General features: G+C 36.2%; 2 protein-coding genes across 2 annotated transcripts in view; one reads left to right on the top strand and one right to left on the bottom strand.

The window, feature by feature from the left end:
* Positions 1-4,443, bottom strand: part of LOC117563521 (glycine-rich protein 1) — a 99,340-nt gene extending 94,897 nt beyond the window's left edge. The window contains exon 1 of the mRNA XM_052002546.1: positions 4,234-4,443. The gene's annotated coding sequence lies outside the window, so the exon portion shown is untranslated. The remainder of the gene's footprint in view (positions 1-4,233) is intronic.
* Positions 4,444-5,217: 774 nt separating this feature from the next.
* LOC117565389 (integrin beta-nu) lies at positions 5,218-13,326 on the top strand. Its single transcript, XM_034244469.2, has 6 exons — positions 5,218-5,518; positions 5,606-5,685; positions 5,755-5,944; positions 8,487-9,237; positions 9,837-10,032; positions 11,800-13,326. Exons 1-6 carry the CDS (start codon positions 5,440-5,442, stop codon positions 12,901-12,903), a joined length of 2,400 nt encoding a protein of 799 aa, XP_034100360.2. The 5' UTR covers positions 5,218-5,439; the 3' UTR covers positions 12,904-13,326.
* Positions 13,327-13,474: the final 148 nt, after the last annotated feature.

Genomic DNA, 13,474 nt, shown 5'->3' with positions numbered 1-13,474 from the left:
GCTTAGGAAACACAAAACACTAAATACTACTCTTCTTATACACAGTAGTATACCCTCATCAAAGTGATAGATCCCCATCGAGCTTGGAGACGAGTTGACTTAACTTGATTTCAGTCGAGTCGAGTTGAGTTGAGTTCTAAGCGCTTAGCCGCCGTCGCTGTTGCTGTTGCCGGAAGCGTCGCTGCACCTCCTCAGCCAACCGCAACATTAGCATACAAATGTGTCAGAACAAACAGCCAAAAAAAAAAACACAGAAGAAGAAAAAAACAAAGGGGGGAAAAAGGCAGCGTGATTTCTTGACTAATTTTTATGACACTTTTCACTTTATGACGACGACGGGGCTTTGGCTAATTTCAAAGTGGATTTTCTGCCTTGTAGTATTTACCTTTTTAGCAGACATCAAATCAACTCTTCGATCGAAAGGGGGGGGGCGGCATAAAGATTTTTATCGTTTTGGTAGGCGGAGAGTGTTGTTGTCATAAAAATGTATCCAGCCCCACTATTAAAAACAATAAATGTCAAAAATGCTTGTTGTTGCCTCATCGGTGAGAGGTGCAAGAAAAGCGAAGGGAAAACTGGACATGGCCAGTTCTGTTTTTCAGTTTTTTCTCTCGGTTTCAGTTTTTCTATTGCTTTGCTTTTTTAGCCATGCAAATCACGTAAATTATGGCCAAGTCAGTATAATTTCTTATCGCCCGAACATGATTTCAAATGATAGACTGAAGCCTGCGAAAACCGAACATGGATGGTGCAGATTTAGTGGGCGCGACAAGTTTCAGTTTCTCCCCCTTTGAGGAGGTGGAAGGGGGGAGGCAGAGGGAGGCGTGCTGCAATTGCCAATTGGCAACTGGGCGCAACACGCATAAATTGAGAGCGCCGTCGTCGTTTTTATCTAATCCGCGGCATCTGTGCGACGGACAACGACGACGACGCGACGCGTACATTAGTCCCCTGCACCTCCTCCCCCTCTCCTCTATCATTGCTTTCAGCCTATTTGGCTGGAATCTCTGCTCCGGGTCCCGACGACGACGACGACAATCGACAGGCAATAAATCACCAAAGTTGCCACAGAAAATTTAACGCAGAGCGGAGCACACACCAAAAATTTATGTGCAACCGATAAAAATCGGAATCGGCTCGGCTATAGCATTGGGGGCTCCAAACGAACATTAGAATAAATTGTCAGTCAGTCAGAGAGTCAGTGAGTATGAAGGGGGAGGAAGGAAATTCCCCGGAAAAGTCAACTGAAATTATGCACACAATTGCAACACAGACACAAAAACTCGTTAAGCTCGACTAATAAGCATCGATCACAAGTGTCGACATCAAAATCTCATATTCAACTGCGCAAAATGCAATTTAAATTGAGATATTTCCACACACAACCACAAAGAACAAAATGTTTTGATTTATTAACGAAACTTAAAATTGTTCACTGTTTAAGGCAAATTAATGAAAGCCAAATTGTGAAGAACTAATTTCTACTGCATCAATTGATTTATATAAAAATTATAAACAGATATTCCACAAATAATCAAAAATGTTTGCATAAATATTCAAGATTTATTAACGTTATAAACTTCAACCACCACCAACCGACAAATTGTTCACTGTTTAAGGCAAATTAATGAAAACCAAATTGTTGAAAAACTAATGTCAAAAAAAAGTACCACAGCTTATTTCAACCAGCTGAAAATAACTAAATATAAATATGTTAAACTGTGTATTTAGAATTTCGTATGACCTCCTTCTTGGTTAATAGCTCCTTCCAGACAGTTTGGAATAGATTCAAAAATGTCCCATTCTTTGCATAAATATTCAAGCTATTCATATTCAGTTAATTTTTTTAACATGGAACTAACTTTGCCAATTTTATGTACATTCAGAATTGAATAGTCAACCTTTATTAGTCATTATTTATCGAGTATGAATATCCATCGTATTTGATATTTTCAATAAGAAACTAACATCACTTCTATCTATAATGATTTTGCGAAAAATTTTGTCAATATAACGCGCGTCGGTCTCATTAAAAATTTCAATGGGTACAACTAAACTAATCGAACTAAACATTTCAAGATTAAATAAACAACTCTTATAAAAATGTTTATGACTTGTAGATATAACCATCCTAAGTATAGGTCTTAAATAATAAAACAATTATTAAACCAATATTGGTAATATTTTATATAGTAAACAAAAAATTAGAGGATAAATGAAAAAGTATCTTGTATGTTAAAACATTAAACTACAATCCTGCGTTTAAATAAAGTTAATACCTCTTTTAGTTTGGCCAGTATACTAACTCAAAGTTGTCGGTTGAAATAAGCTGTGATCCACTGTATATCCATCGTATTTGATATTTTCAATAAGAAACTACATCACTTCTATCTATAATGAAATGCAAATTATGTCAACAACTAAACGAACTAAACATTTCTAGATTAAATAAATAACACTTATTAAAATGTTTAGGACTTGATATAACCATCCTAAGTATAGGTCTTGAATAACAAAACAATTATTATTGGTAATATTATGTAGAAAATGAATCACAATAAAATTTATCTCGAAAAATCCGCTTTTTTTTACTAATATTATCAAAAAAGTTTCAAATTCAACCATAATTTAATGAGCTATTATATCTTTATATGTTTATTTCTACTTTTTTTCAATTTGAAACTAACACCATAAAATGAGTATTTCCAATTTAAACTAGTACTTAACGATTTCCGATTTAATAAAAGAATCATAAAAGATACAAAACAGAAAATAAAAAGCGAGTTTGACTATTCTAAATAATTTATTTGTATTTGATACTTGAATGAGCATTTTTCACATTTTTAGCATCTCAAGTAATTTTCTTATCCTCTTCGCTTTCTAAATCTCACTTCTCTCTGACTTTTTTAAGACTGCCAAATTCGATTCATCCTAATTTATTGCCTCAATGTATCTGGCGACTTTAGAAAGTACATTTTAAGATTAATCTACATTAAACTGGACAATGGCACGTATTTAATTTTCCAATTCGACCAAATGCATAAAACACTGCAAGTCAGGGGAAAAACCCTGGGAAAATCCACGAGGAAAAACAAGGCATGGCCAATTTGCAAAGGTAATTACAACAAAAATATTTTTGTGTGTTAAACTTTTCACTTACCTCTTTTGTTCCACGACGTTTTGTCTATCGTTTGTCTCTTTCGCACACGGTAGTCTAATCGATGGTGGGTGGGAGAGGGAGAGCAACAACATCAGTTGCTGTCTCACAGACGAAATGCGACGTTGACGTTAAAAGCACGTTCCTTAGCAAGGACAATAATCCGACGCGTCGACGTCGCCGTCGCTGTTGCTGTTGCCGTTGACGCCTTCGTCTGTCTCTCACTATTCTATTTGTGTGTGCCGTTATTGGCGACGCGTCGACGCTGCGCTGCTGCTGCGGCTGCTGCTGGCGGAGTATAATCCAATAATCCAACACGAATGAGCGTGTGCAGGCAGAAATTGCAAAAAATAGACACAGACAACAACAACAACAATGCCACACAACAGGAATAACACTTTGCCGCCTCCGTCTTCTTCTTCTCCTTCTTATTTTGTGCGTGCGTACGTCTGTCTATCAGTGTATTAGTGTTAGTGCTAGCATGTGTGTTTGTGTGTATGTGGGTGACTGTGATACTGCGATGCCAGCCGCTTATTTAGTAAATTAAACTTTTCACTTTTTGCAATTTAGCCACACCAAATGGGAAAATGGAAAATGGGCAATTTACTTTTCTTTTCTTTTCTTTTTTTTTACTCAACTCACAATACACACGGACACACACACAAGCACACACTCTTCTCCTACAACAATAAACAAAGCAATGCCGACGTCTCAGCAGCAGCGAAAAGCAAGTCTCAGCAAGTAGTAACAACAACAAGAGAAGGCAGCGGCTCAGCAACGACAGCGACGTCGGCGTCGGCGGCAACAACTTTGCTCGCTGTGTAGTACACAAAAAAAAATTCCTTTTCCACTGCGCCGTGTTTTCACCTCCTTTTTGATTATTATTTTTTGTACATATGTATTTTTGTAATTTGTTATTATTATTGCACTCTGCTACTTCTCAATTTTCCATTCTTTTATTAATGCCTTTTTTCACCTTTTATTTATTTCTTTTTTTGACCGTCGCCAGTCGCCGCGTAATTTTTTATTTTCCTTTTTTTTTATTGCAACACTCTCTTCTTCTTGCTCACACTCACCGTGATTTACAGCTTACGATTGAAATTTTGAACACTTGCACACACACACACTATGCACACTAGACTCTTAAGGAGTAATTGTTGCAAACGAATACACGACGCTCATTTGATAAACATTTGAAATTTTTTTTATTCGATTTTCCGCAAAAACACAACAAAATTTCAATAAAGCGGCCGGTACACGCGCGCACACAACCGTTCAAAGTCGCCGTCAAATTCAGACTGTTAATTAAATGTTATGCACAATGTTATACTCAAAATGGACAAGTGCACTTTACAGCATGCTGCAGCAGCGTTAGCCATAACAGTCTAGCCATAAAATTGACATTAAATGCATTATTATTAATAGCATATTAAAAATACATTAATGGCACTTCTAGTTAACAATAAAAAATTCTTTAATTAGAAAATATTTTTTAATTGTTTGATTTCTAAATAATATATTTAATATTAACAACTTCAATTTAGCCTTTTTTGGCACGCTTAACATATCAGCGGCTCTGTTCGCTCTCTATCTGAGCGGCTGTTAATTTAACATTGGCTCGTTCTCAAAATGTGGGACCATACACTGCTAAACTTAGTATTTTTAAATGAGAATATACTAAACGTGCATGGTTGCTCGCAGCTGCCAATTTGAGTGTCTCGCTTCGTTTTAAATAAACTTTGAATGAAATGTGCTTAAAATTAGTTTAATAATACTGATTTCTTATTATACACATTTTATTATAATTCCAGTTATAGGCTACAAGTAAGAATAACTATAAAATGTATTTACAATGGTATTTTTATTTACGCTAACAGACAAAAGCTGCTTGTTATGGAACCTAACGGACAATAATTTAAACAATTTGTGTGGCTATAATGCGATTGAAAATGGGAAATGTTGATAAGGTGTAATTATGAACTGGGGACTTTGTTGTCGGAAACCATTGAACCGGCACATTTTGTTATGCCTCAAACTATCGTACATATATGTATTAATATAAAACGTTACGATAAGATAAGACAAATACACACATACTCGCGCATAAAAATTATTAACAAATGAGCAAACTTTTGTGTATGTGACAAAATGTGATTAGTTGCTATTTGGTTTTGTTACGGGCAAGATCTACGTGTGGAGTCGCAATAATTGGAGGAAACAAAACAAAAACTGCACAATTAACAAAGCAGTGGGTGCGAAAGGGAGAAAAGAACAACAGAAAGATGCCGTCATTTAGCGTATCGTTTGTTTCGCTATGCTTAATACTCTCAAGCCTGGTATTAGCTGCAGCAATCACAATTGGTGAGTAGCATTGTTGTTATATAATCCAAGAGCATAATAGTAACTCTCTCTTTACGACTCTCGCTCTCTGACCCATTCTGACTGCAGATGAGCAATGCATGCACTCCATCGACAGCTGTGATCGCTGCCTTAACACTCATCTGGACTGCGCCTGGTGTACAGACAAGGTAGGAACATAAGTGTATTGCATTCCCTCTCTTCATCCTTTCTAATGCTTCGATCGCTCTCTTTGGCAGACATATCAGGTGCGCTCACGGTGTCTTTCGAGAGCGACATTGCTGCGCTTCAACTGCAGCGAAGAGAACATCTATGAGAATCTACCGAAGCAGGAGGTGTTGATAGAGCGGCCGCTTAAGGACTATGAGACCACAGACGAGCAGGCCGTGCAAGTGAAGCCGCAGCTTGTATTTCTCAAATTGGTCAAAGGTGCGTTATCTTATCCATGCTTATCGTGTGCTCTCTCTCTCTCTCTCTCTGGCATTTCGGCTTTGTACATGTGTTCGGTTTGTGTAGAAACACATGTAAGAAGTATTACCTAGACAACTACACACATACATGCTTACATACTTACTACTACAACCACAACCACCCCAATCGGCATTTTTGGACTGTGGAAAATTGTGTCAACGTTTTGTTTGCTTTGCTGATTTGTCACACACCATTTTCTACAGTTTGTTTTGGGTATGAGAACGTGTTGGCATCTATGTGTGTGTGTGTGTGTGTGTAAAAGTGTGCTTGCATGTATGCGTCGCTTATCTGCAATTAGTATGTCTCATTCCCAGTCTCCATATCACTATGGTTTTGTTAGTAATACTACAGACATATATACATATTCCTAAGGCGTGGGAATCTGAAGCGTTCATTGAACTCAACTTGATTATCGTAGATGGACCTAATATACCAATTAGTTGAGCTTAGGTAGCGAATTTATCTAGAAGATAAACATTCTCTTTTAAAGGAGATAAAGATACAGGAAAACATTTGACGTTTATGAGGTGTTGCTTTAGCGAAAGCAAATATTGGGCATTACATTTACTAAACAAACAGCAAATTAAATCCACTCAGAAAGTAGGTAAATATTTTCTGATAGCACTTATCAATTGTGTAGCAGATATAGGACAAAGCAACCTTTTTATCAGGCTACTATACAATTTCCTAGGAAGTTTTTTATGTATATTTTCTGAAGAGTGTGTAATGTTTTTCTTTTTTGGGCCATTCTAAAAAGTATATATCTTAAATCTTGTCATTATATAGAAGAAAATACAACTTTTTTCCCTTTTAGTAATTAATTTTTATAAGTCTTTAAAAATATCAAAATAATGGGGAAACTTAGTAATCAATATAGCATTAAATTATATATTTTGATAAATCTTTTAGATTTGTTTTCAATTAAAATACGGAACTTACAAAGTCTTCATCATATTTTCTGTAATATTATATTTTATTCATTGACACTTTTTTGAATCTTATAAACCCAAAAAATACCAAACTAATTACAATTTTGTGTAGTTTATACGAATAATTTGATCTATAAATATATGTTTTTTAAAGTTTTTTTTTATAATCAACCAAATGAAGATAATTTTGCTGATAAAGCAAAATAACACGAACTTAAAATGAAAACTATTGTTCCGACAGTTTAAATCATAAGGAATAAACCGACATGGTAATTTAAATTAATTGCCAGATATTATGTCCATAAATATGGACAAGAAATGACTGAAAAAACGACTCCCAAGAAAGTTCCAATTGTTTTGCAGCTCATCATTAGTTTGGTCAGGTCAGTGAATGAAAGAAATGTGAGCTAAAGGTAAAGATAAGGCTCGAAAGTTTATTGTCAAATTGGGAGCCATTAAAGAGACTCATCCCAGCTAAATATATGGAGAGAGAAAGAGAGAGAGTGAGGTAGAAAGAGGGAGAGAGATCATTGCATTGATGTCCATTAAAGCGAATTCGAAAAGGGGGCAAAGCGAGTTGCAATTATGCGATGACGAGCAACGGTAGTTGGGGATGGGAAATTGCAGGGAAATGATGAGGGATTAAATGAAGGCAAACATTTAAAATGGGTGCGAACAAGTCGAAGTCCAAAGTGGTAATGAAGGGGTTGCACGATGGCCTTTGGATGCCATGGAATGTAATGTATCTAGAGCAGACAATGCTTAACTACTGCTGCCACTTTTAACACCCTGTAAACGCGTGCTAAATGGGGATTGTTGGGGTATGTTGATGCGTGAACTACTTTTGCCATCCGTCTGCCCGTCTGTCCGAGTGTTTGAAAGTGTTTAACGAAGGTAATTGAAGAGCTAGACATTTGAAATTTCGTACTTAGATAGACTGAATCAATACAAATTTAAAGGTGTATCACTTAAATATACACAGAAAACAATTGTTTATAATTCAAGAACAAATTCAGAATCAAGACGAAACAATATCATAATTTAAGCTGGGAAGTGAAGCTAAAGACAGTACCATAACTTTTTTTAAATATTATATATTCCTAATTTGGAGAACATATTCCGAATTCAGAAATGCAATTTATGTTGCATTTAAACACTGAACAAAAATATCAAATATAGATTAAATATTAATCAATATATTTATTATATCACTTTTCATTCTATATTTAGTAATCGACTTGGATATAATTTTATATATAGATACACTTCTTCTTCTAAAAAGCTAGAAGTTTAAATCCAGGAAGGATTCGCCACATCTTTCGATTAAAATATTTTCGAACTCGATCTTTTTTACTAGTTCTTAGGGCATTTCTTAGTCTTGCGGTATTAACTACTGCACTTTAATTTCATTCTTTTTTTTGCCAATACGCGAACGAGTATAACAGTCTATAAAACAGCTCGTAAATGAGGAGTGGGGAGCAGTTAACCCTTGGCTTTACAGCAGCAGTAAACCCCTTTTTGTTTTTGTTTTCTTTTTTTCTGCTTTTTTCTGTGTGCTCGCCACTCGTCAGGCAACACGCAACGCCTCAAGCTGAGTTACCGGGCGGCACGCAACAACCCACTTGACTTGTACGTGCTGATGGACCTCACTTGGACAATGCGCGATGACAAGGATACGCTGGAGAAGTTGGGCGCGGAGCTGACACAAACGTTGCACAATCTAACCGACAATTATCGCCTCGGCTTCGGCTCCTTCGCCGACAAACCCGCCATGCCCATGATAATGTCACAGCATCGAGACAATCCCTGTGCCGCCGAACGCGAGATATGCGAGCCAACCTATGGCTATCGTCATCACCTGCAGCTCACCGAGGATGTCAAAGCATTCACAGCGGCTGTGGCGGGCAGCAAGATTACCGGGAATCTGGACAATTTGGAGGGTGGCCTCGATGCTCTGATGCAGGTGATTGTCTGTCCTGAAGAGATTGGCTGGAAGCAGCAGGCGCGTAAAGTCGTCATCCTGGTCACCGATGGCTTCATGCACTTCGCAGGCGATGGCATCTTGGCGGGCATTTCCCAACGCAATGATCGTCAGTGCCATTTGAATGCAGATGGCGAATATACGGGCTCTTTGATCTATGATTATCCCTCGCTGGAGGAGATCTATCGGGAACTGTTGCGGCGCAAGATTAATGTCATCTTTGCGGTCACCGAACACGTCTTTGGCACCTACAAGGAGCTCAGCGGACTCATGAAGGAGATCAGCAATGTGGAGATCTTGAGTGCGGATTCATCCAATATTTTGCAACTGATCGAAAAGAGGTGAGTTGAAGGCAGTGAAAAGCAGTAAAATAATATAGCTTGATTTAAAGAGTATTTCCCACGTATAATTTGAAATAATAAGAGCTCAATTTAAAAACTATTCCTTAAACAAAATTTAAGCTAAAATAATACGATATCAATTTAAAACTTTTCCTTAAAAAGTTCCTCTTATTCATTCTTAAAAATAGGGAAAGCCTTGTCAATATTAAGAGAAATTCAAAAAGGAAATTACCTTTATTTAATCTATTGAAAAAAATATATATAAAGAGATTGTTATCTTGATATCTTTATATTGAAAGAAAGAAGTCCTTGTGATAAATAATGCATTAAAATTATTGATAATATTACAACTTTTATTTTCTCTATTCGTATGCAAATTTTTAATTATTTCAATTATTCACTTTCTATTTAATATTTTTCCCCTATTTTATTGTATATTTTTGTTTATTTGACTTTGTAAAATATCTTTCCATAGATAATTATACAAATGGTAGTATATTTAAGTTGAAATTGTATTTTATATTGTATTTATACGGCATTAATTGTTTAGCTTTATTTAGCTTTTATCATTTAATCTGATTTCTATTCTTTCACTACAGTTATGCGAGTTTTATAAAGCGCACTCAGTTTGGCGACAATAGTCCCGATTTTATAGAGATGAAGTATTTCACAGACTGTGCTGGACAATTTCCATCGTTGCGTGAACGCAGCTATTGCAACAATGTAAAAATGGGCAAGGAAATCGAGTTCTATGTGAACATAACGCTTAAGGATTATCCGCCTGATGGAAAGCTGGTAAGTATTCAGAAAAACAACAAGAATACAAAAATAGAAAACAAAACTGAAACGTTACAAAATTTAACCGAAAAAGGAAAAAGCCGAAAACTGAATACTAAAGCAAATTAAACATTATAGAAAATTAAATGCTTGACACAATAATTAAAACGAACAACCGAAAAACGAAGTTCTTAAATCCAAACTTTATAAAACTGTAAGTTCGGTATGCCTTTAACTAAGAAAATGTATTTTAAATTTAAAGCAATTCAAAAATATTAAGAGTCGAAGTTTTAAGATTTTACATAAAACATAATAATGCAAAGTATGCAACGAAAATCTTGCATTTATAATGTTTTAAGATCCAAGCTTATTTAATGATCTGATTTGCAGATTGAAATTGTATTTCAAGAACTTATTCTCAAGAATTGAAACTAAAAGATTTTTTTTGTTATTTTTACAGTTTAAGTTTTTGTTGTATGAAGAGCTAAAACATTATTATACCCGCTACCCATAGGGTAGAAGGGTATTATAACTTTGTGCCGGCAGGAAATGTATGTAACAGGTAGAAGGAGGCATCTCCGACCCTATAAAGTATATATATTCTTGATCAGCGTTAACAGCCGAGACGATATAGCCATGTCCGTCTGTCCGTCTGTCAGTCTGTCCGTCTGTGTGTCTGTCCGTCTGTCCGTCTGTCCGTCCGTCCGTATGAAACACTGGATCTCAGAGACTATAAGAGGTAGAGCTATAATTTTTTTTGACAGCATTTGTTATGTTTGCACGCAGATCAAGTTTGTTTCAAATTTTTGCCACGCCCACTTCCGCCCCCGCAAATCAAAAAAATCGAATAACAAGCGTAATTTTAAAGCTAGAGTTGCGAATTTTGGTATATACAATATTTACTATAGTAGTTATGATTCCTGAAAATTTGGTTGCGATCAGATAAAAATTGTCGAAGTTATTAAAAAAATACTTTTGTATGGGCAAAAACGCCTACTTACTAGGGGTCTTAGTTGCTTTGGCTGACAATCTGGTATATTGTGCCGTCTATGGTATATTTTGAATGCGGTACTATGTCGATAAACCAAATATACCATTTGGTATTTTTTAGTATTTTTGCAGTATATTTGGTATATTTTGAGAAAATACCGCAAAATATGTTTCTTTTATTCAAAATGGGTAGCGGGTATCTCACAGTCGAGTACACTCGACTGTAGCTTTCTTACTTGTTTTTATTTATTTTTTGTTACTCAGATAAAAAAAACTATGAACTGAATTTCTTCGACTACATATATTTACTTTTTTTCATAAAATATTTTACATATATTTTTTTCGGAATTTCGGCATATACAATAATAGCTATAGTCTTTGTGATTCTTGAAAATTTGGTTGCGATCGGATAAAAATTGTCAAAGTTGTTAAAGAAATTCTTTTGTATGGGCAAAAACGCCTACCTTCTAGGGTTCTTATATGCTTTGGCTGACAATCTGGTATATTGTGTAGTCTATGGTGTATTTGTAATGGGGTACCATATCGATATACCAAATAAAGCATTCGGTATATTCTCAGTATTTTTGTAGTATATTTCTGGTATATTTTGAGAATAATATTGCAATATTTTGCTTTTATTCAAAATGGGTGGCGGGTCTCTCACAGTCGAGCACACTCAACTGTAGCTTTCTTACCTGTTGTATATTACTTAGAAAAAAAGGGATAATATAATATAATATATTATTTTTTATTTCTTTATATTAAGAACTCTACAATAATTCATACAATTCGTAGAATCACAAAATACGCGTGGAGGAGGCATCGTTGAGCGAGTATATCGACATCAATGTGGAGTTGCAGAGACCGTGTCCCTGTGAGGAGGAACCTCAACCGGATGATGAATACGGACGGTTTCAGTGCGAAGACAATGGATACTTGAATTGCGGCATGTGCTTCTGCGACGAGGGCTGGACGGGAACTTTCTGCAACTGCCCGACGGATCCGACAAATGCGACGACCAATGAGGCTCTACTCAAGACCTGTCGCATTCCCCTCGACAAACTGGGAAAAACGTTGTCTGAGCAGGTGTGCTCCAATCATGGCGAATGTGAATGCGGTACCTGCAGCTGTGATCCTGGATACACGGGCAGCTTTTGTGAGTGCCTTGAGTGTCAGGATTGCGATCCGGAGCGTGCCGAATGCTATTGCGGTCAATGTGTGTGCAAAGATGGCTGGAATGGGACTCGCTGCAATTGCAAAGTGTCGACGGACGAGTGCAAAGGACCCACGGGAGAAATCTGCTCGGGACGTGGCAGCTGCGAATGTGGCGCTTGCGAATGCCAAGAACCGTACCTGGGCGTCTTTTGTGAGATCGATGCGGAGAAAGACAACAAATTGTGTCTGTTCTACGAACCGTGTGTGACGTGTCTCATCGAAAAGAAACAAGGCATGGATGGCTGCAAGAATGAGACCGAAGTGTGCTCCAGTGCCGAGTCCCCCGAGGGTTTCACCTACGTGTTTGTCCCGGAACTCGAGACGGATGAAAAGTGTTTGGTTCGCATCGTCAACAAACATGGCATTCAATGCGATAGTTATTTTGTGTATCGTGTTGTGGAGCATGTCAATTACTTGGCCATTCAAGCTGTCAATTGTGAGCCAACGAATTATTATGCTGTCTTTGGTTTCATTTCGCTGATCACTCTGATCCTCGGTCTGACGATCATTTGGCTCTTCTGGTGTTGTGTCCGCGCTAAAGATGCTCGGGAATACGCGAGATTCCTCGATGAACAACGAAATAGTGTTCGACACGAAAATCCCATCTATAGAGATCCCATCGGACGCTATCAAGTGCCAAAGGCGTTGAGCTTGAAGCACGACGAGAATCCTTTTGCCAGTTGAGAGCATAAAAATAAGTTGACTGTATTAACTAGTCTTAGTCTTAGTCACTGAAGATGATGAACATGAAACAAAGATTTAGTTTAGACTGTTTTGTAAATGTATCTAAAGTTCGATAAGCTTACATTTCTACATTTGTTTATAGTTTTAAATTTTCCTTTAATGAAAGATAAGACTTTAAATTGAACAGAGAATGAATTGCTAGATAATAAGTATGAAAATTAAAAACATCTTAAGCTTTTAATGTTTTCAAAAATGCAATATAGCATTTAGTCTGACATAGGCACTAGATATATCGAAAACAAATTCGATTTTGCTGAACAAATCATACGATTTTCTCAAAGAAAATATCAGTAATTTTGAAATTTAATGTATTCATAAATTATTTTATAAGTATTTTATTTTGATACCCAGAATAATAATTGTTTTTCAAATTATTTACTAAAGATTATTTTAATAGAATATGTTTTTAAAATTAAATTTATATGTAAATTACTTTTTATACGTTTAAATTTGATAAGCAGTCATTATATTTTATTCATTTTAATTTTTATAATTCTTTATTTTTAAAATT

This window comes from Drosophila albomicans, chromosome 2L (genome assembly GCF_009650485.2).
Source record: "Drosophila albomicans strain 15112-1751.03 chromosome 2L, ASM965048v2, whole genome shotgun sequence".
NCBI lineage: Eukaryota > Metazoa > Arthropoda > Insecta > Diptera > Drosophilidae > Drosophila > Drosophila albomicans.
This window is presented reverse-complemented; position numbering and strand designations above follow the sequence as displayed.

What these genes read in the sequence shown, in the direction of transcription:
- LOC117565389 (XM_034244469.2), top strand. Translation starts at nt 5,440, where the DNA reads ATGCCGTCATTTAGCGTATCGTTTGTTTCGCTATGCTTAATACTCTCA. An exon ending in TTGCAACTGATCGAAAAGAG is followed by an intron (nt 9,238 to 9,836) that starts GTGAGTTGAAGG and finishes CTTTCACTACAG; the next exon opens with TTATGCGAGTTTTATAAAGC. An exon ending in ATCCGCCTGATGGAAAGCTG is followed by an intron (nt 10,033 to 11,799) that starts GTAAGTATTCAG and finishes TACAATTCGTAG; the next exon opens with AATCACAAAATACGCGTGGA.